The sequence below is a fragment of the Hippocampus zosterae genome, chromosome 21 (assembly GCF_025434085.1).
Source record: "Hippocampus zosterae strain Florida chromosome 21, ASM2543408v3, whole genome shotgun sequence".
NCBI classification, from domain to species: Eukaryota; Metazoa; Chordata; class Actinopteri; order Syngnathiformes; family Syngnathidae; genus Hippocampus; species Hippocampus zosterae.
This window is the reverse complement of record NC_067471.1, coordinates 9689583-9711652: the sequence shown is the minus strand read 5'-3', so window position 1 is coordinate 9711652 and position 22070 is coordinate 9689583. Positions and strand designations below refer to the sequence as shown.

Sequence of the window (22070 nt, the reverse complement as noted above, 5' to 3'; positions counted from 1 at the left end):
CAGATTGTTGCGACTTGAAAAGCGCAACGCTGCCTGCTGCTGCGTGACATAACGACAAACAAACACATTTTGGGGGGAATTTGACAACAAAGTAACTGGTCACCAGCTAAGATCAGCATGTATGAAAATGAAAGCCAGTGGTGACCGGTCAATGACAGACGGGGCTCATGGAGATGGGAAGAAGGAAAGAGAAAACCCACGAAACAAATCGCTTGCCAATGTGTCCTTAGTTTATTATTCGTGTGAACAAAACAAAATCCAAAAGATGGGTCGCTACTCAGTGGCTAACGCTAGCCATTAATCAGGCTCGTATTGGATGCTGCGACCACAGGAAAAGGAGAAGCATTTCTTTTGAGAGGTCAACAGATAAATAAAGATGGCGGTCTGGTCTCCCTCTAACAAGGATGGTGGTCAGGAACTCTCTTCCTGCACACAAATAACACAGACGCCAATGCGGTCAATTCCCACTTGCGTCCAATCGGCGGCGCCGCGCGCGTTCGACTGACCTGGGCGCCGCTTTGATGATGTTGTCCACCCTTAGGATCATCTCGGCCGCCTCGGAGGCGCTGAGCAGCACCTGGCGCTTCACCTGGAACGACTCGGTCACGCCCAGAGCCGACATGTCGCCCACCGTGCCCTCGGACATGTCTGCAAGGCATCGAAAAAACACTCGGTCCTTACTAGCACCATATGAGGACGTTGGCGATGGAAAGAACGCTCGCGATATTGTGAGGACAAAAAAAAAAAAAAAGATCTCAGAACTTTGGCAGACTAATCGGAGAACTAAATGATTGATGAAGTTAGGAATGTTCCTGTGCGCTCACTCACTCAAACCAAAGGTGGTCTTGTTCTCCTGGTGTGCCGCACGCAGTTGGGCCACTAGGTCGGCGCTGTCGTAGCCGGCGTTGTCGGCGATGATGGTGGGCAGCTGACAAGGAGGAGGGGGGGGGGGGGGGGGGGGGGCAACACACTTTTCATTGACCAATTTGTTCTCATTGAGCCAGAGCCTCTACAACTGGACTTCAAACAAGTTTGTTTTTGCTTTTTTTAAAAAATCTCTTTACCATCCTCAAAGCCTTTGCGAAGGACTCCATGGCCACCGCCTCCTTCCCCGGCGTCTTGTTGGCCAAATCGCTCACCACCTTGGCCATCAGCATCTCGGAGCAGCCTTGAGACACAGCGCGACACATTTCATTTCAAAAGACAAAATGATGAGGATCCTGCTTACATGCACATCCTCAAACGTTTGGAGGCCACTTGAGAAATGTCAAAAAACACTTTATTGTGTAAAAAAAATAATTTAAAAAAGCGAGTGATTCCCCCCCCTTTTGTTTTATGGGTACCTCCGCCATAGACGGTGCGCGGCTCTTTGACGGTCTGCGCCAGCACGCACAGGGCGTCGTGCAGCGAGCGTTCCGCCTCGTCCAGAATCTGCTGGGTGGCTCCACGCAGCACGATGGTGCACGCTTCACCTGCCGAGTCACAATTTTGCTTGAGTTGCGTTTGTCTGTTTGAGAACTCCTTATGTGTGGGTGCGCGCACGCGGGCCGTACCCATGGCGACGCCCGAGAAGTGGATGAGCATGTCCTCGCCGATCATCACCTCCTCGATCAGCTTGCAATGGCCCAGCTGCACCAGCTCGGGATGCTCAAACGTAGACGTGATCTCGCCGCCTACGAGCAAGCGCGCCCATCGCGGTTACGAGAAGGCCGACATGCGCGTTCCGAGACGGCGGCGTCGCGTACCGGTGACGAGGGCCAGGCGCTCCACGCCGGCAAAGTCGGCGTGCTCGATGGCCATGACGCCGGCCTGAGCGAAGAGCTGCTCGGGGTAGTTGTAGATCAGCTGCCTGCCAAGTCAACACGCACGCTTGAGTGACGACATCGCTTCAGTGTCTCATGGATCTCATTTTCCCCAACAAATGGTCACGTAGCGTAACCGACGATCAAAAGCAGACGAGCAGCGAGGACGGATTGTTCGAGGGCCAACGTTGGCGAGTGACCTGTTGATGAAGCAGTTGATGCCGTGCTTGAGGATGCGCTCCACCTTCTCCTTCATCTTCTCCTTCTCGGCCAGTTCAATCTCAGCCACCTTGGCCGTGGAGTCCACGCGCACCCTGGAACCAAAGATCTGCGGGGGCGAGAATCGGCGAGGTCATCGTCCGCGTCTTCGAGATCTTCTTACCGGCCGCCCGTCACCCACCTTGATCTTGTCCGTATCCATGCCGGTGTTGGCGATGAGGATGTTGGCGTTTTCCAGCCTCTTGGGTTGGTTCACGCCGATCTTCTTGTCCAGCAGAAAGCCTGAACAATACGACACATTCATGAATTGGTTCCACCGCCCCCCCCCAAAAAAACCCGACAACAAACGTGCGAGTGTCAGAATGCAGGTGCTTTCGCCCCCCGCGGCGCACCCGCTCACCTTCGTCCAGGTAGGAATCGGTGAGGCTGCCGCCGAGCTTCTTGATGACGTGAATGGCCTCCAGGTTGCCGGAGCCCTTCAACCTCAAGACGGCGTCCACGGCCAGCTGGGAAAAGTGATCCTTGTGGTGAGTCAGCAGCTTGGAGGACAGCGTGGTGCGCGCAATGTTCAGGAGGTCCTCTTGGAAGCGGGCCATGTCGTTGCTGTGGAGACACGCAGTCCGTGGCCACACAAAGAAAATGGCGGGATTTGGATGCCGGATACGCCGATCAGCGAGGCTTTGCTGTACACATTACAGAGCCAATCGGAGCAGAGCACCTGTGGTCCACAGCCGCCTCCCTCAACGCGTCTCTGGCCACCTGCGTGGACTTCCTCCAGCCCGAGATGATGGTCTGCGGGTGGATCTTCTTGGCGATCAGAAGCTCCGCCTCCTGAAAAAGGGATGACAGGAAGCATGTCCGGGTCCCTACATCTGACCCTCCGCACATTTACAACGTCAAAACTTTTCAGCTTCTTACCCGCAGAAGCTCGGCCGCCAGAACGGTGACAGACGTGGTTCCGTCGCCGACTTCATCGTCCTGAACCTTTGACATGTCTGCGCACACACACAAACAAAGCATGCGTCTTCTCCCTGCGGATGCGCGCACTTCACCCCCGACCGGGCGTTCTCACTCACCAACCAGAACTTTGGCGGCAGGGTTGTCGACGCCGATGGCCTTGAGGATGGTGGCGCCATCGTTGGTCACCGTCACAGAGCCGCTTTTGCCGCCGCCCAGCAGGATCTTGTCCTGGAAAGCAAAACATGCGCAGCAGCTCACCGATATACGTTTTTGATGCCAGGATTTACTACCCCATCTATGGCATTTCACATGATATGTCAGCAGCAAGCCAAGATAAAACAAAGAAATGAATAACCGACCATGCCCTTGGGTCCCAGGGTGCTTTTCACCAAGTCTCCAATGGCAATGGCGCCCACAAACGACGACTGTGGGGACAAGCAGAGACTCGTATGAGCTTGATATTGACTCTGAATTAAAGGATAAAGTACAAGCGCACGCACCAGACGAGCAGTTTCAGCTTTTTCTTCATCGGCTCCATGTCTGAAGATGTTCACCGGGGCCATAGACAGGGACGCCTGCGGAAAAACACATCGACGTTCATCTTGTTTGCAAGCAGTTCACAACAATACTCACAAAAGAAAAAGAGACCATAGGAATCCAATCAAAACAAAAAAACCCCCACATCGAACGATAAAAGGACCTAAATCTCAGAAACGTCTCGAGAGTCCATTATTTTCGTTACACGAAATTCGTTTTCTACGTCATATTCCTTGATGAGGCGCTGGCATCAGCAATGACAGAATGACAAGCTTTCACCGAGGATGCTAACAAGCTAAGCGCTAAGAAAGCCAGACAATAAAAGACATCTGCTGATGCCACTCGTTATCGCAAACTGATGGACAGTGAAAACAAAAAAAATGTGGTCACGTTGAAGATCTAAGATCTTGGTTCGCATCATCTTAGCCACAGGCGCGCTAACAACGCCCATGTGCTCGCCGGTTAGCATCGCCAGCTAACGGGGCTCTGAGAGGCAAAGCTGCTCAGGAGACATCATCTGCCAGAAGCGCGCGTCTGTATGCTTGATTTTGACGTAAACTCTGCGTTTGCTTCGGTGCCTTTTAAAGTTAAAGAAGCGAATAAAACAAGTTTCATCTCACCATGATGTCTGCGTTTTAAGGTAGCCACAAGAGAAAGGGTGGGCTTCTTCTTCGTCTTGTCCTTTCCGGAAGAGTCGACAATATAGTGCGCTCTGCTGCCGCCCACCGGAGACGAGAAGTGGAATACCTTTTTTTTTTTGCATTCACGTTTCCCAAAGTGGCGCATTAAATAATTGTCCAGTACTCAATAAAAGCGATCAACTAAACAATGTACCTTTAACATTTCCGTATTAATTTTGTTATACAGCTGCTTCCACGGGGGGTGGGGGGGGAGACTTGGGATCACATTCTTTCCAGCCGACCTTCTACGGGAACAGGCATCCTGCCGAGCATGCGCACGTCATCTCAGAGCTATTTCCAGAGCCTCTGCGCCTTTGAGTGCGTGCGCGCGGGCCGAGGAGAGAGAGGGGAGGGCGACTTACAAGTTCGCACTCGCCGGGTAGCACCTGTTGTTCCTCCCCGCCCCGCCCCGCCCCGCCCCACCCCAACCCCCAACCCCCACACCAGCAAAGGACAACTGACTGCGCATTAGTCGGAACCGTCCCGGGTCGGCCCAGCTCAGCATGCCGCCGCGTTGGTCCGAACCATTTGAGGTCCGAAGCGTCCGATGGCGAGGCAGGACGCCGTGAGATGCGTGCGCCTTTTTCTCTACGCGCTCAACGTGCTCTTCTGGGTAAAAAACGCAATTCGATCGGACGACAGCTTGACGCCACTTTGTTTGCTTCTCACACGCTTTTCACTTTTCGGACTCTTTTCTGTGACTCTCGCACTCATTCGACTGTCTTGACGCACGTATTTTGCCTGCAAAATTCACACGGGCCTTTATACGTTGAACGTGTTCTTGTTTGTAGGTATGTCTAAGTATGTGTGTGTGTGTGTGTGTGTTTGTGTGGGCGTGGCTGTGCTTCCAGTTGATGTCCGCGTGCATTCTGGGAGTGGCGGCATGGATTCGAGATTCCCTAAATGCTGTCCTGACTCTGACCGCTCACACCAGGTCGGTGTGCACGCACCCACAACAACAACAACAACAACAACACCACAACTCTGGTTTTGTGTGTGTGTGCACGCGCTCACAGGCTGGAGGAGGCTGCGGTGCTGACCTTCGCCCCCGTCGTCCATCCCGTCCTGGTGGTGGTGTGTTGCTTTCTGCTGATGGTGGCCATGTTGGGCGTGTGCGGCACTCTGCGCTGCGACCTCATGATGCTGTCCTCGGTAAGGCTGCTTCTGATTGGCTGTGAATGACATGCTAATAGAAAAACACATTAAGACACACCGTGTGTGTTTGTGTTGCAGTACTTTGGAAGTCTGTTGGTCATCTTGTGCGTGGAGTTGGCCAGCGCTCTGTGGACCTATGAGCAGGTGCCTCTCTCTCACACACACACACACACGCTGTGTTAGTGTTTGTGCATTGTTTTGTTATCAGGAGAGGAGTGACACACTTGGCTAACGGCGTGTGTGCCACCTGCTGTATTCAGCCCCCTGTGCAGCGCTCAGACATGATCAGTCTAAAGTTTCGGATGTCAAACTTCGGCCTTCGCCAGCATCAGTGGCTCACACACACCTGGAACACCTTTCAGACGGAGGTTTGTTGCCTCACTGACGCACACACACACACACACAGACACACATGGCAAGTGTGTGTGTGCGCGCACGCAGTTTGAGTGCTGCGGAGTGACGTACTTTACGGACTGGCTGGAGATGACGGAGAGGGAGTGGCCTCCCGACTCGTGCTGCTCCAATCAGTACCCAGGATGCGCTCGGCGCGCCCACCAGCACGACCTCAGCGATCTGCACCAAGAGGTGAGAGGCCGCTCCCGACGCCGTTTCGGTCCGGCCTTGAGAATGAAACGTGACCTTTGTCACCTCCAGGGCTGCGGTCCAAAGCTGTTGTCTTTCATCCGCTCCAGCGCGCCGCTGCGGCTGCTGCGCTTCCTGGGCGTGGCCTTGGGCGTGGCCCAGATCCTGGCCATGGCCCTGACCCTCACGCTGCTTTGGACGCTTCACTACGGACGCAAGCGGCCCAAAGAGCCGCGGGGCTCGCCGGCGGCGGGCGTCGTCGCGCCGGCCCACGGCCCGCCCGCTGAACGGCGCTTACGCGCGGTGTGCTAACGCTATTCGGGCACCGTATGAGAAGATGTATGACTGAAACTGTCGAAATAGTGTGGTGGTCTGCGTGGGACGTTTGTGTATCTGGTTTTGATGTGGGCAGCAAGTCTATGTGTGTGTTTGTGCGTATGCCTACCGTACATTTCATTCAATTAAACATCCAATTAAAAATTCATGAATCAAGCAATTAATTAGACAAAATGATCACAAGAGATTTTATTCTACCAACATATTTCTGAGCACAACATCGAAATGCAACAATGACTTTTTGATCACGTAAAAGCTCGGTGGGCTGTTCTCCCTCTCTTGGTGTTTGTTTCCTTTTGGCGAGGGGACGAAAAGGACAAGCGATCGACTGCTTGTCAATAGAAGGCCAACGGAAACGACGGACCAGTCGACCGGTCGATGTCATGGAACAACGTGTAGACCAAAAAACAAACGGACTGGTTCCTAGTCAACGTCAGGCTTCAAAGAAGGCAGCGGTTGAGTGTGGCCGTGTGACCTTTCATTCATTCTTATGAATGTTTTCATTGTTAGGAAACGTATGAAACAATGGTGGCGTTCGCAAAGCCACGACAAGACTTTCTTTGTCACTTCCCGACTGCCAAAACCTCCGCAGAGAGAACAAAAGCCCATTCCGAAAAATCTCTTTCATCGCAACTGCCAACTGGATTTGTCTCAAGAGAACTTTGGAAAAAGAGAGGCCTTCACGGTACAGTGACATGAAAGGGGCTACCGGGAATGTGGCCATCGCCCCATTTCACCATGAGGATGTAGTTTCCCACTTCTTTCACCGTGTACGTCACATTGTACATCCTGTGGCCCGCGTGCTTCACGTAGACCTCCTCGCACGGGGCCCGGGGGCCGTGGACCCCCACCATCAACATGTTGCTTCCTGCGAACACACCACAGACCATCAAGGCCTCTTTTTCTGCCGGTCTCATAGGAAGTCAAACAAAATCGAGCCCCGCACTCAAGTGATTTCTGGCCCTGGAGTTGCACAGGGCTCATTTCAAGGGCTTCTTCCCTTCTGCTTTGAGGGATTTAAAAATCGGGAGAACATACCACTCACGTACAATCATCAATCTCCATGTACGCTTGACATACTTGTGTGTGATTTGTGCCTACCGGCGTTGCTGCAGTCCACCACGAAGGAGTTCTTCTGGCCCACAAAGGCCTTGGAGAGGCCGGCCCCCTTGGAGACCACCTTGCTCGCATCCGAGGAGAATTTGGGCAGGGAAGCGAAAGGCCCGGCCATCCCCGATGAGGAGTTGGTGACGGTTTCCACCAGAACCGATGACGTCTCACGAAGGCTCGAACCTCCGGACAAACTAGGACCTAAAGACGGAAGCAAGGCGATGACGACAATTCTAGGAGCGGACGTCGATCTTGGTGTCATTGTCCCTCGGCTCAATGAATGGGCAAAGATGTCACGTAAATGACCCGGGTCGACATTTGCGGGGAGCATAAATGGCATGTAATCATCTCGCCGAGGCTTCTGCAAGAGAGGCGATGTGGTCCAAGCCCACCTGAGACTTTGGCCTTGAAGGGGCTGCCGACGATGTGCTGCGCTCCCGCGTACTTGACGGAGATCAGGTAGCTCCCGGGAGCCATCGGGGTATAGGACACCAGGTAGCCTTCGCTACATTCCTGGCAGCTCATCTGGACTTTGGAGGGACCGTCGATGGTCACGGACAGAGCGCCGCTGCCAGCCTTACACGTGTTCACCATGAACTCTGACGCGACCCCTGCCGGGGACAAACCACAAGGCAGACTTGAGGATTTGGGACTTGACTGATCCGAGCGCCGTAGTGACTTTACTCGACGACTTCTCGCTCACCCGTGATCCCCCTTTCCAGGCCGGGCCCCGAAGCCGACACCTTGCTGGGGTCTCCCGCCTGACCGGGCTCCCCCACGCGAATTTTGAAGGGGCTTCCGGGCACGTGGCTGTCACCGAATCGGACGTCGATGGAGTGGACGCCGTTCTCTTTGGGGACGAACCTAATGGCGTAGCGATCTGTCGACGGATGCGGTCATTTCTTTCGGGCCGGATTCCAAAAGTTACCCCAAAAGCAGAGGCAGTCTTACCGCCGTCCAGCTGGCCGATCAAACATTCCTCCGTGGCTCCGGAAGGCGCGTGGATCTTGGCGTCGATGACGCCCCGAGCTCCGTTCAGCTGCACCGCAAAGGAGGCTTCCTGGTTCACCTTGAGTCCAGAATCCTAGGGGACACCGGCACCATGCTGACAGGCTAGGCTAAAGAGCATTTCAGAAGGTTCAGAAACAAGGCGCGCCGCCATCTCTCCCCGCAGCAGAACATGGATTGCTTCCAGCTGACCGGTCCCGAAAAACCTCGCGAAAGGCTTGGCGTCTCACCTGAAGGCTGGTGAAGGTGAGGCGGCGGGCGCCGTCCGACAAAGCGGCCACCGGGACGGCGAAGGGCGAGTCTGGGATATGCTCGTCATTGAACTTGATGGAAACCTCATAGTCTCCTGGCGGGGGAAGAGCAAAGGAAGATGAGCGGCCGAAGAGCAAATCGGGGGAGGTTGCGCTTGACGGGCAGAGCGTCGGACCGGGCTCTTGGACCACGTAGGAGACGCCGCAGGAACCGTCCTTGCGGTCCTCAAAGGCGATCTCTGCCTTGCTGGGACCCTCCACCGCTATGGAGAGCCCGCCGGCCCCCGCCTCTCTGGTCCAGACGCTGAACTCGGCCGGGACGCTGGCCACGCCCCGTTCCAGCCCGGTGCCGCCGGCCCGCACCTTGTGGGCGCCGCCCTCTCCCAAGGGACCCACGGTGAACTGGAAGGGGCTCCCGGGAACGTGCTGTCCGCGATACTTGACCTCCACCAGGTGCGCGCCCATTTCCTGCGGCACGAAGCGGACGCTGTACGTGCTGTCCTCGCCGCGGATGATCTCGGCGTCCTGACACTTGCCGCCGGGACTGGTCACCTGAGCCGCCATCTCTTGGTGGGCCGGCTCACCTGAGGGAGGGAAACCTTTTCCAGATCAGAGGACAACGTGAAGATTTTGGCCCTCAGTAGTCTCACGTACCATCCTGCGGTGGCGACTTTCCGCCAAAGCCGCTCAGACTACTTTCCCGTCCCATGAAGTCTCCAAAGACATCGCGAAAGGGGTCTCCAACTTGTGTGCTCTCCTCCACGCAGACCTCTCGCTTGGTCTCGCCGCCGCGCGTCTTGCTAATCTCAGTGCGCTCGGTGCGCGTGTAGGTGTGGCTGCTGCGCGTGAACGTGCGAGTGGCCCGCTCCTGCGCCGAAACCATTTGAAACCAGTTGCCTGTGGAACGAGGGCGAGGTCAGCCGCAGAGTACAAATACTTGCTTGCTATACTTGAGTGCATTGGCATTTGACTTGGATACGTTTCCCTGAAAAGTCAAAACGGGGGTCCGTTGGTGGAGCAGAGTCGGTAGTGTCACGGCTTACCCGGGATCTTGAGGTCAAGGTCACATGTGCTTCCCACGGTGGCAATGGCGGGCGCCTGCCGCTTCCTGGTGATGCTCTCTTTCATCCTGCCCTCACCAAACACTTTGACGGTGAAAGGACTTCCTGTTGCCGTGGAAACACACGCAGGAAGAAGTCACGGCTCTGACGCAAGACTCGGGCTGGCCATCGACCACGCAGATAGTCGAGCGTTAGCGTGTTGCACGTAGCATTTGTCGTATTTGATTGATTGCTCCGTTCCAACAGCTAGGAGGCCAATCAATCGACGCGTGTCTGAAGCTCACTCGGGGCTCGAGTTTTTGCTCACAATGCAAATTGAAAAAATAAATAAATAAAGGCGATGGCCCACGACTCGACAAACTTGACGGCGAGGGCGCTTGCATTACCTACCTGGGACGTGCTGGTTGGCAAACTTGATGTTGATGATGTAGTTTCCGGGCTCACTGGGACAGTAGGTGACGCGGCAGGTGCCGTCCTCCACGTCCTCGCAGTTGATGTCCACCTTGCTGGGACCCTCGATGGACAGACCCAGACCTCCGTAGCCTGCCAAAGCGCACGCCCGCTTAGGAAGTGCAGGAAGGGGCGGGCGATTTCCACGTACCGGCCGTCCTGGTGTCGACGATGAAGTGGGCCACCTCGAAGGTGCGTCCCTCCAGCAGTCCCGGCCCGAAGACTTTCACCTTGCCGGCATCCCCGATCTCGGACTGCGCCACCATGATCTTGAACGGGCTGTTGCTCACGTGCTTGCCGCCCTTCTTCACGCTCACCACATGCTCGCCCACTTCCTTGGGTGTGAACGAGATGCCTGAACGGGGGAGAAAAGAAACAGTGAGCGGCCAAACGGCGGTTCTTTTCCCATGACATCTTGGAAGAAGCGCTTGGCGGACGTACCGATGTGTCTGTTGGGGAGTCTCTTCAGCAGGCACGCCTCTTCGCTTCCCGATGGAGCTTGGATGGTCGCCGTCAGACTGCCCAGGTCCGTCTCCACGATCCTCAAGGAGACGTCGGTCGCCGCGCCGACGTTGAGCTGAGACGTGGCCAGAGGGTCGTTGCCTGGGGTCACCGGCACGCCGGCGTCAGAACCGGGCCGGAGGGCAAAGGACGCCAATCGACAAGCGCGTGGCTCTTTGTACCGGTGATCTTGGCGGTGAAGGGACTGCCGGCAATGTGGCGCTCATCAAACTTGACGATGATAACGTAGTCGCCGGGCGCCGTGGGCAGGTAGGAGACGCTGCAGGTGCCATCTTTGTTGTCCTTGCAGCTGATTTCGGCTTTGGATGGGCCTTCCACTGCCAGAGACAAACCGCCTGCGCCCAAGCGGACCCTCGGGAGTCAGTCATTGCAAACGCAAGTCGTCCAGACTGCGCTTCTCTTAGAGACGGCTTGCTCCCGCCGTCTTACCTTCTCCGGCGCCCTTGGTCGCGATCGTGAAGGTGGCCGGCGAGCTGGCCACACCGTGGCTCAAACCCGGGCCATACGCCGTCACGTGACCGCTATTCACGGCATCCACAAAGAACTGAAGCGGACTTCCTGCAGTGGACAGGGAGCTCACAAATTGTTTTTTTTAAACTTTCTTCCTTTCCAAAACTCCTAGCCAGAGATGACTCGGAGGTCTTCTCTGATGGATGGAACGAATCTTGCTCTTTCTAGGCTTTTCATTGGTGGTGGAGAGGAGACAACGGTCTCGGGGCGGCCCACCATGGTGATTGCCGTTGACGGTGACAAAGCGGCGTACCTGAGATGTGCTGGCCCTCGTACTTGATGTCCATCTCGTGCAGGCCGCACTCAATCGGAGAGTACTTGACGGTGACGGTGCCGTCCTTGTTGTCGGCGATCTGCGGTTGGGCCGCGCGACCGGACGGCATTCGCACTTCACCTGCGCGGCGTACGCCGATGACACGGTCAGCGGCCCGCTCGCCAGAGAGTCCGACCAAAAGCGGGCTCACCCGTGATTTCGCCCGTCTGCACGGTGAAGGGAATGACCAGGCTAAACGGCCGCAGCACCGCCTCCGTCTCGTCGATGGGGGCCGCGGGATCGTCGGTTGCCTGGAGTGGGCGGAGCCAAACACCAAGTGGACGTCAGAAGGAACTCGACGCAGTCTTTTGTGTGGGGAGGAGGCTCCTTAGCAACGTCATGCTCGTGTGGAACCCACCAGTACGTGGAAAGGACTGTTGGGGATGTGTTCCCCTCCGAAGCGGATGGTGATGACGTACTTCCCGGGTTCCGGCGCCGTGTAGTAAATGTCAAAGGTCCCGTCCGCGTTTTCCACCACGTCCACGTCCAGTTCGGCCCCGTCCGGCGTGGACACCTTGCAGGTGACCTTGCCTTTCCCGGCGGCCTTGGCATCCACCGTGATGAGCGTCTCCTCTCCGATCCGGATGGCGGGGCTAACACCGGACCCTGCCGTGATAAATGCCGCGTCGGACCAACAAGCGCCAACGAGGGCCAACAATGAGGTCGCGCGCACTCACCTGGTCCGTGTCCTCCGATGGACACTGGAGGACAACGAGAAGCCAATTAGGACCAAAAGTGAAATTGAGCACAGGGGGGGGGGGGGGGGCGGCGACAGGGGTCTGACCTGTGACCAGACACTTGCTGGCGTCCCCCGAGGGTGCGGCGTGGATGCGGTACGGCGAATACGGGATCTCGTCCCCGCCATACTTGATGGTGATGGTGTAGCGGCCCGCCATGTCCGGGACGTAGGACACCGTGTAGGTGCCGTCGCGGTTGTCCCGAATGTTGGCCTTCTTGGGCTTGCTCTCAGGATCCTGACAATTACCAAATCAGACGATCAAACTTGGACACAACCGCTGCTTCCCACCACGGGTCTACAAACAGCCCACACAATCAAGCTTTTCGTCTGTCCGACATATGTTCGCCGGAACAAGTGATGAATTAGAAAGAAGAGGAGGAGGCCGGTTTGCTTTCACTCGTACAGCGAACCATCCCAGCTCAGCACTCCCGTTTGAGACCAGTGGTGGCAGCAACGTGACCTCTCAAGCCACGACTCTAGTTGGCGGTGATGATGATGATGATGATGATGGTGTTGAAGACAAATGGATGAAGAAATTAGCCCATGATTCCAAGTACGCAGTTCCCGAAGAAACTCGAGAATTGAAGCTCATGTGATGCCGATGCCAATTTGCTTCTTGAACGAGGCAGACGGATGAAATGAGGTCGGGTAGGAGCTGTTGCTAAGACAGAGGAGGTGTGTGTTGTTGCCCTTACACAGGCTCTCTTAAGAATGGAGAACGGGATGGTTCTCTTGACTATATGAGATTCCCACACACGCGTGTGCCAGTCCTGCACAAACACGGAAGCCCGGTGCCCGCACCCGTCAGGACCCTGCAGCCGGCGGCACAGGAGGTCACACGGGACAGGGTCACGCTCAAGGTTTCTGTGCTCACGTTAGACGGTTAAGCTGAAGGTCAACGTGCGCTTTGTCTTTGCGCTTCTGGCGTCTCACCGCGATCTGAACCGTCAGCAGTCCTTCGCCGGCATCTCTGGCGTCGATGGTGAACTCTACCGGCAGACTGGCGGGAACGCCGGACGAATTCAGACCGGGGCCGCTGGCGCGGACTTTGCTGGCGTCGTGAGCCGGCAGGGTCTTGATCTTGAAGGGACTGAAAAGGAAATGTCCCCCCCCCCTTTCTTTCAAAATCATCTTGATCAGAGGATACGGTGATTGTTGTGAGTGCCGATCACCTTCGAGGCACTTCCTGCTGGGCGTACTTGATGTAGATGGTGTAAGCGCCGTCGTTGGCCGGGGTGTAATTCACCGTATGCGTCCCGTCACCGTTGTCCAAGATGCTGATGGGCTCGGTGACACCTGCGCAAGCAGCAAGTTCACCTTCAGGACAGGCTCATCCTATATTTGGACGCCACTCCTGTTGTAAGAAGACGGCGGGGGGGGGAACCACCTGTGGGGCCGAAGATCTGGACCTCCAAGGGGGCTACGCCGGCCTTGCTGCAGTCCACCGTAAAGGTCTGAAAGACCTGAGCACGAACGGCGCTTCCGAGGCCGGGCCCAGAACAGCGCACTTTGGTGGGGTCCACCACCTCTCGCACGGGGACTCGAAATGGACTTCCTGCAACGATGAAGCAGAAAGTTGAGGGGAGGGAACGCGGCGAGTGGCCAAACGGGCTCCACTGCACCTGGAATGGAAAGTCCCCCAAAGGTGATATTGACGTCGTACTCTCCAGGAGTGAACGGAACGTACTCCACGCTACAGCTGCCATCTTTGTTGTCCTTGCAGGACATCTTGGCCTCAGACGGGCCCTCGATGGCTAGGCCAAGGCCCCCGGTGCCGGCACCCCTGACAAGGGCAACACGGGGGCTGTAAGAATGCCATTTTGAAACCTTCTAAGCCTTCATCTTAGCTCGTGAGAGCGTCGGGTCGACTTACCTGGTCTCGACGGTAAAGCGGTTTTGCTTGTTGACCAGACCCTCCTGCAGGCCCGGCCCGTAGGCCTGAACTCGACTTGGATCACAACCTTCACTTACGGACACCCTGAAGGGACTCTTGGGGACTGCCTCATCATCCAACAACACCTCGATGACATGCGGACCTGCCAAAAAAATACAAAGCCCGCAGCACTAGAACCAAGCGTCCACACGACCTGGAAGCAACGGCAACTCGGGGGGGCTGGTTAGTCCAGTCAAGTCACTGACCGTCCTCGAAAGGCGTGTACTCCACGTGGTACGTGCCGTCGGCCTTGTCCATAATGTAGGCATCTGTGCTGGCACCTGACGGATTGGAAATGTACGCTTTGACGTGGCCGCCGGCCGTCTGGTAAACACTTCTGGCATCCACGATGAAGTGTGTGGTGACTTCTCGCAGGACTCCTGGTGAGGAGAAGGGGAACATGAAGGACAAGAGGTCGAGTACCCCTGAAAAAAAAAGTACTCCAAGTCGATGAACCAAGAATTTGTCCTCTCCTCACCCCTGGGTTCGGCACCGGGTCCGTAGACCTTGACGCCGCTGATGTCCAGGGCTGCTTCCACCTGCAGGCCGGTGGGGAAATTTGGTACCGGATGTCCGCCGTACTTGATGGTGATGGTGTACGCGCCGTGAGATCGCGGGATGTAGGTGATGGAGTAGGTTCCGTCGCCGTTGTTCTCCACGTGAACTTCGGCTTTGGAGCCCGACTGGGAAATAATCTCGATGGTGAGCTCCGCCTCTCCGGCTTTGGAGCAGTCCACCAGGAAGGAGCCGGCTCGGTGGGCTTTCCCCCGCTCCAAACCGGGCCCGCTGGCCGTCACCCTGCTGGGGTCGAACGGGGACCGGACGGCGGCCTTGAAGGGGGAGCCGGGGATGTGTCGGTCGGCAAACAGGATGTTGATGTTGTACTCGCCGGGCTCGGTGGGCAGGTAGGAGACCGAGCAAGAGCCGTCGCCATTGTCCTGGCATTGGATCTTGGCCTCGCAGGGACCCTCCACTGTCAGGCCTAAACCACCGGCGCCTGCTCCCTTTGTGTCGATGGCAAAGTGGGCCGGTTTACCCACCGCGCCGCCCTCAAGACCCGGCCCATAGGCTTGCACCTGTGAGGCCAGGAAGGATGCTGTTGACGTGCACGAAATGACACCCCCCCACCGCCCCGTCCGTCTTCTTCAGCCGGGAAACTCACCTTGGAGGGATCGGGGGGTAAGGTGGCCTCCACTGCCAAGGGACTTCCCGGGATGGGGTTCCCGTCATAGCTGATTTCCACACTGTAAGGCCCCTCCTCCGACGGGATGTACCTGGCCGAATGAAGCTCATTGGCTGCGCCGGACTCCAGCTTGCATGGAATCGCTCGGTGAGATGGAGAAACGATCTTCACATCCAGTTGGCCCTGACCGCCGGCGCCCGAAGTACTGACACTGAACTCCTGATCCTTTCCCACGTTCACCTCTGATTGACACATTTCAACATGGTTCCTCAACCGAATGATGACGCGAGGATTTCGCGCAAAGAGAAAACTTGTACCGACTGTTGTTCAGGTTGTGAACTCGAACTTTGGTGAGGTCCAGAGGTGGAGCCACTTCGATGCGAAATGGACTTTTGGGAATGGCGTCGCCCCCGTGGAGGACAGTGATGGACAAACTCCCCTGAAGAATGACAAAACAACGTGATGTTGACAGACGCACGCATGCTCACAAAGTCAGAGGTCAACTCACCCGGCGCGTGGCGGTGTAGCGGACTGTGTACGAGTAGTCGTGGTTGTCGATGATCTCAAAGTCTCGAACCGCGTCCCCTTTCGTGCCGCCTCCAAAGTGGACCTCGGGCTGAGCTTTGCCGGCCCCTTTGGTGTAGATGGTGAAGTGTGTCGGCTTTCCCGCTTCGACACCTTCACCGGAACAAAACATCCGAGTGATTCATGCGGGCATGCATCCAAGAAATACAAATAAAAATGGACGTTCTACAACTGTTCTTTACATTAGCTGACCCAATTTGTTGAGTCCAGGTCCTTCCGCTCTCACTTTGGCAGCATCATGCGAAGGATCCACTTTGATCCGAAAGGGGCTGATTGGAATTTCCTGTTTTAACAAGAAAAGAAGGCGCAAGTATTTGTTTCAAATCATCACGAGTGCAAGGTACCTCTGTAATTGAGTTCTTGAGGTTTTCTGTTTTTTTTTCTGCGTCTCACCTGGTCGGCGAAGAGCACCATGATGGTGTACTGGCCCGGGGCCGGCGGCGTGTACTTGACCGTGAAGGTGTCGTTGTCATTTTTGATGATATCGAAGTCGATGCCAGCCTCGGTTGGTCCAACCACACCGGGCGCACACTTGATGCCAATGCTGACGTCACCTGAGGGGGGGGGGACAAGTGGCCAGGTGTCAGTCTGTGGAAGAAGGATGGAGAAGTGGCGTCTCACCTTGTCCCGCCTCGCCACAGTCCACCGTGAAGTAAGTCGGCTCGTTGGCCTTGAGTCCGCTTCTCTCCACGCCGGGACCGAAAACCTTCACATTTTGCGGGTGGCTGCCCTCTCCGATGCTCACCTGCTCGCAAACACATCTAACTCAGGAATGTCTTTTTGTTTTACCGTCACCCGACCGTGACGCAGACATACTCTACGGTCTTGATCTACTGAGCAAGAGGTTAAGAGGCGGAGCTCACGGTACCCTGAAGGGGCTGTTGGGAACGTTGACCTCAGCCCACGTAATGACGATGGTGTGTTTGATGGGCTTTGTGGGGACGTAAACGCACAAGAAGGTCTCGTCGCCATTGTCCCTTATCTCCACGTCTATCGGGCAGCCTTCGGCATCCTGCGTGGGACATTGACAAAGGAGATGGATTACTCTTCAGCTCAGTTTGATTGACGGAGCGCCGGTTCACAACAGAGGCCCACTCAGAGAGAGAGAAGATGATGGAGAGGGGTTGAGTAGCAAGAGAGCAACGGGTTGAACAACAATCACATGAAGATTCGGAATACTTCCGCGATAAGTGGGCAAGTCCTCACCTGAGCGTAGAGCCTGAGCTCGCCGGCGCCGGCGGCTCGGCTGTCGATGGTGAAATCCGCCGGTTTGTTGACGATGCGGCCGACGGGTTCCAGGCCCGGTCCGTAACACCTCACCTGGGGGATGGTCAGCAGCGCCTTGAGCCACTTTTAATCTCGGTTGCGGTCTCGCCGCCGTCACCTTTTCCGGGTGGAGATCCACGGCAGCGGGCAGGATGCGCGCGATGAAGGGGCTGTCCTTCACATCCTCGTCATCACATATGACGTGGACGGCGTAGTCGCCGGCTTCAGTGGGCCAGTACCTGACGTCACACGAGCCGTCCCCTTTGTCATCGCACTCGATCTTGGCCTGGGACGGACCCTCGATGGAGAAGCCTGACCGCCCCCCCCGGAAAACGGTCATTCTCACTCGGCCGCGTCCTTCTTCCAACTTGGCGTTTTGAAGCGCGGGGACATACCGAGGGTTCCCACCTCCGTCCCGATGGCCTCCACGACAAAGTCGGCACTCTTTCCCACCATACCCGTCTCCAGACCAGGACCCCAGGCCCGCACCTTCTGAGGCCCCGCCTCCTCGCTCACATCGACTTGAAAGGGACTGAAGACAAAACAAAGCGATGAACACTCCGCTCCCCACTCGGTGACGTCGGCGACCCGTTTGAGGCTCACCTGCGCGGGATGCCGTGACCGCCCCAAGTGATGTTGATGACGTAACTTCCTGCCACGACGGGGTAGTAGCTACACTCGTAGCGGCTGCCGTCCACCTCCACCACCTTCACGGGGTTCTCCGGGCCGTCTGTAGCCAACACGTGCAGTCCGAGCTGAAAGGCGGCCGCGCGTCACCTTCAAAGTTGCGAACGTGCGGTGAAGACGCTCACTCGGTCCCGTCACCGCCACTCGGAGCTCGCCGCTTCCGCCGCTTCGGGCGTCCACTTTAAACTCGGCCGCTTCCTTCACCCTCAGACCTTTGGGCTGCAGACCTCGGCCGAAAGCCCTGCAGGCGTTTGGGTTGCAGGCTGCACGGAGCAATCACAAGGGGCCAAACCATCAGGCGTCCAAGTCGGACGGTACCAGCCCGAGTCACGTCAGTGTCACGGCACCGAGTCGCGTGGGATCAAGAGTCAATCGTGACCGGGGTTCAAAGTCATACCTTTGGCAATGAAGACGGGGAAGGGGCTTCTGGGAACCTGCTGTCCAGCAAATGTGACGTAGACGGTGTGCGGCCCCTCCAGCACGGGTACGTAGGTGCATCGGAAGATGCTGTCCCCTTTGTTCTCCAGAACCACCTCCACGGTGTCCCGCCGCCCGTTTGAGTCCCCGATGGTCACACCCACGTCACCAGCGCCAGCGCCTAGCGGGCCGAGTAAGGGGCACGCGTTGAGGGGACCCCGTGCAAGGACACCAAGAAGAAGTGACGGAGCAGACGAGAGACCGGCTGTGTAGATGTCAAAGTAGGTGGGCTTGGTAGCCATGTTTCCCACGTTCTGCAGTCCCGGGCCGCGAGCCTGCACCCGGGTCGGGTCCCCCATCGCTTTGGAGACATGGACCATGAAAGGGCTCCCGTCAATGTCCTGGCCTGCAAACAGAACCTTGACCTGGCAGAGAGGAAGCATATGAGCACGGCAGGTTGCTGGAAGCGGTTGCTTGATGAACTTACTTGATGGAGACCCTCCACTTTGGGGAGGTAGACCACCGAGTAGGTTCGGTTCTTGTCATTGTTGGGGATCACTCGGGCCTGAAAAAACACACACCCTTGACCTTGATTTCTTTTGAACCAGCCCAGTAGACCTGCTGTGCCCACCTCTTCTGTGTGCCCCTCCAAGTCTTCAACATAAACCAGAATCTCGCCCAGTCCGGCCTCCACCGTTTCCACCAGAAATTCTGCTGGTTTGAGAACCACGTTCCCACGAGGTTCAATGCCTGCAGCCCAGAGGAGAAGAACATTTTTCTCTATTGGGAAACAAAAGGCGCCGGTGAACTGAGGAACTGAAAACGACAACAAAAATGTGTTGGTTGACATTCCCGCGGGAGAAAGTTCTGTCTTTATGAAATGTCCTCCAGACGACAAGGGTCGCACCACTCAGCATGGTCACGAGTTCTGCCGTACTACCCACCGGGCCCGAAGGCTTTGGCCTTCTTGGGATGCAGAGTCTTTGCCCTCAAGGGGGCGCCCGGCTTCAGTTTGGCTTTGGGAAACTGTGACAGGTAGGTCATAACCGAGTGCTCGTCCACGTTGGGGTCCACGATCTCTTCTGGAGCGATGACCTGCACAGGTGGCAAAATCCCAGGTCCCGAGATGGGAACTTCTCCAAATGGTGGAGCAAAAAGTCAGCACGGAAATGCGGAGAGTTACCTGAGGAACGCCCAACCAGTCATCTGCCTGTTGCATGGCCTCTCTGGCGTTCTCCACCGGCTGACCTGGATCCCAAGTTTCCCAGTCTGGACAGAGACCTGAAGACAGGCACAATACTCGTCCTAAGGTTCGGCGCTCATCTACTTCCGCTGGCTCTGTGAACAAAAAGTGTCCCGTGGTTTACCTGGGGCACAATTGTCCACCAGGGCACCCAGTGCCTTGCCGTCCCTCCAGTCGCGGTGGAAGTTGGTGATGGGCATCTGGGGCACCTTATTCTGGATCCAGCCCAGAAGACGCTGCTTGGGTGTCAGCTTCCTAGCATCCATGTCGTCCTCGTCCTCCCACATGGGTATGGAGATTGAGTAGTGCAGGATGAGCGTCCAGATCAGACCGAGGATCAGCTTCAGATTCCCGTCCACGATGGCTTTAGAGTCTGGTGAGAGTATGAGGAGCACAGAATATTTCCGAATACTTGCGTGGATGGTTGTTTGTCGATGTGTGCCCTGTGATTGGCTGGCAAGCGGATCAGGGTGCCCTCCGCCTACTAGGCTATGCCATGCCCCTCGTGACGAGAAGCGGATTCGAAAATGGACGGAGGGATGGATCTTCACCGCTGCTCCTCGTTAGCATAGCCACATAGGTAAAGTTGCCGCCCCTTCATTGAGGATTTGAACACCTGACTTCCTGTTGACTTGCCCTTCTTTTTGGGCCAAGAATTCCTCTTGGCCCACTCAAAAGACTTCTTTGTTCCACACAAAAGCTCATTCCCCATGGCAACAGGACAAACACCCAGATCACGTGTGACGTTGGAGGGAAAGTGTTCCACAGCAGGAAGTGGGACGGATGAGCACACAAGGAAACAATTTGTTCGGCTTGTTGGCACCCCGCTGCCCCCCGCAGGACGGAATCATCACCGCAGCCCCATGGAGAGACTATTTCAACCCAATTCTGACCCCAAAGAACCGTCGCCCCGTGACCCAAAGTCGGTGGAGCAAAGGATATCTTATCTTATCTTATTCAGGCATTAAACTATTCATTCATTCATATTATTAGACACACACTCACACACACACCTGTCAGCTATAAAACAACAGCTGACACAAAAGTCCAGGAAAAAGGCCGTGCATTGTGTCCACACTTGTGGAGAGGGAACAGCTGAAGACGCCGTCGCTCATGTGGTTGGCGAGACCTTCTGACGAGTGTATTGCAAGTTTTCAAATGTTGCCTTTCGAGTAATGTCTGCCAAATTTGTCGTGTTGGTGAGGACAAAGGGTGGCGACAGTTTTCAAGTAAGACACGGCCATCCTATTCAGGCGCTGAATGGTCTTACTCATGAGGACAAGGAAGAAATACTCAAATGGCTTTCCATCATGATCTTCTCGCCAGTTTGGACCGGGAGTGGATGAAAACGACATTGTGATCTACGCGTTATGTGATGGCGCGAGGTATCATAAAGCCTAAAAGAGCAAAGCGCTTCTATTTTGAGTTTGGGGCTCGGGGGGGACGGCGGAACTCAGCTGTCGCTCTGTCAATCAGGACGGCCCCGAAAAACAGAGCCCGGACCTCCGCGAGGCCGTGTCGGGAGCTCATCTTAGGCAGGAAAGGAACTTTTAACGTGCCGTCAATCAAAAGTGCGAGCGAGTTTGTGGTTGCTGGGTCAGGGATGAGCATCTAACCCCCTCCCCTCCACCCCCCCACCCAGATTCCACACTCACCGATGGACACCAGGCGGATGTGTTGTCGCTCCAGGAACTCCAGCGCTACCGACACGTTCTCCAGCTTCATCTGGCGAAAGTTGGGCCTGGCGTGGTACTTGCGGTACATGTTCTTCTGGCTCAAGACCTCCAGCAGAGCAATGAGCCTCAGGCCGTCCGCCAGGTCCTTCTGCAGGTCCAGCATGCGCTTGTGGACGCTCTTCAGGTGCTCATTGCACCACCTGGTGAAGGTGTTCTGCTGGATCTTCTTCCAGGGCGCGTCTTCGGCCAGGTCCTTCTCCGTGGCCGGCATCTCCTCCAATTCCTGCTCATCTTCCGGATTGTCGTCCAGCGGCAAAGTCTGGAGGTGCTGCTGTGGCATCATGGTGGTGCCCGAAGAGCGCGCCAAACCAGCGCAAAAGTGGCACGAGACGAGTTTCCGCCTCAGAAGGAGCGAGCGTGTGCCTCAGAGTGGAGGACTCCCTGGAATGCTCTCGCCAGACCATAATAACACGCGGCCTGATAGCCAGCCGCCAGCTCATTGGACAGGGTGGGGGTCGGGTGGGAGAAGACCCGGGGGGTGGGGGTGGGGGGTGTCGGCTGAGTTCTAATTTTAGACTTCATGCTTAGGAAGGACACAGTGGGTGCCGTGATGTGATCAGCTGGTCTATTCTTGCAGCTTCACAAACGTTACTTGTGATCATGCTATGTGCTACAAAGAGCGCTTTGCATAAATGCCTCCCCGATTGAAGGTTGCCGGCTTGAATCTGCGTGAAGACTCGCTGCGTGGCGGTTGCCCGTCTCTGTGCTGGTCTACCGTGCCCTCTCTCACCCAAATTCAAATGGGACATTCCCCAACTCACCCGCCACAACCCTAACGAGGAGAA

At 56.2% G+C, this 22070-nt stretch overlaps 3 protein-coding genes across 4 annotated transcripts; 1 reads left to right on the top strand and 2 right to left on the bottom strand.

Moving 5' to 3' along the window:
• Nucleotides 1-361: 361 nt before the first annotated feature.
• On the bottom strand, nucleotides 362-4287 carry cct2 (chaperonin containing TCP1, subunit 2 (beta)). The gene is made up of 16 exons (XM_052055771.1): nucleotides 4139-4287; nucleotides 3482-3556; nucleotides 3341-3406; nucleotides 3098-3209; nucleotides 2940-3016; nucleotides 2740-2852; nucleotides 2422-2624; nucleotides 2203-2303; nucleotides 2003-2130; nucleotides 1746-1849; nucleotides 1554-1673; nucleotides 1344-1472; nucleotides 1065-1168; nucleotides 829-928; nucleotides 507-648; nucleotides 362-426 (listed from the first exon to the last, which is right to left on the bottom strand). Exons 1-16 carry the CDS (start codon nucleotides 4139-4141, stop codon nucleotides 396-398), a joined length of 1608 nt encoding a protein of 535 aa, XP_051911731.1. The 5' UTR covers nucleotides 4142-4287; the 3' UTR covers nucleotides 362-395.
• A 313-nt stretch (nucleotides 4288-4600) lies between these two features.
• On the top strand, nucleotides 4601-6419 carry tspan12 (tetraspanin 12). Its single transcript, XM_052055773.1, has 7 exons — nucleotides 4601-4811; nucleotides 5050-5132; nucleotides 5215-5350; nucleotides 5432-5497; nucleotides 5614-5721; nucleotides 5795-5938; nucleotides 6008-6419. Exons 1-7 carry the CDS (start codon nucleotides 4746-4748, stop codon nucleotides 6245-6247), a joined length of 843 nt encoding a protein of 280 aa, XP_051911733.1. The 5' UTR covers nucleotides 4601-4745; the 3' UTR covers nucleotides 6248-6419.
• Nucleotides 6420-6447: 28 nt separating this feature from the next.
• On the bottom strand, nucleotides 6448-21741 carry LOC127593966 (filamin-C-like). Of its 2 annotated transcripts, XM_052055753.1 has the most exons (47): nucleotides 21205-21741; nucleotides 19674-19922; nucleotides 19490-19587; nucleotides 19251-19401; nucleotides 18938-19056; nucleotides 18794-18871; nucleotides 18569-18731; nucleotides 18287-18487; nucleotides 18015-18152; nucleotides 17806-17932; nucleotides 17598-17734; nucleotides 17321-17514; nucleotides 17143-17256; nucleotides 16805-16948; nucleotides 16558-16681; nucleotides 16330-16490; nucleotides 16129-16219; nucleotides 15860-16029; nucleotides 15673-15790; nucleotides 15331-15593; nucleotides 14647-15244; nucleotides 14375-14548; nucleotides 14109-14271; nucleotides 13858-14018; nucleotides 13623-13790; nucleotides 13408-13531; nucleotides 13169-13325; nucleotides 12931-13047; nucleotides 12281-12470; nucleotides 12174-12197; nucleotides 11855-12102; nucleotides 11648-11747; nucleotides 11437-11577; nucleotides 11103-11231; nucleotides 10835-11008; nucleotides 10593-10754; nucleotides 10303-10506; nucleotides 10092-10244; nucleotides 9684-9806; nucleotides 9295-9537; nucleotides 8817-9224; nucleotides 8620-8735; nucleotides 8333-8465; nucleotides 8085-8261; nucleotides 7774-7992; nucleotides 7373-7582; nucleotides 6448-7139 (listed from the first exon to the last, which is right to left on the bottom strand). In XM_052055753.1, the coding sequence occupies exons 1-47, from the start codon at nucleotides 21566-21568 to the stop codon at nucleotides 6952-6954; spliced, it is 8208 nt and encodes a 2735-aa protein (XP_051911713.1). In that variant the 5' UTR covers nucleotides 21569-21741; the 3' UTR covers nucleotides 6448-6951. The 2 variants fall into 2 exon arrangements, with proteins under 2 accessions (XP_051911713.1, XP_051911715.1); XM_052055755.1 differs by lacking the exon at nucleotides 12931-13047.
• Nucleotides 21742-22070: the final 329 nt, after the last annotated feature.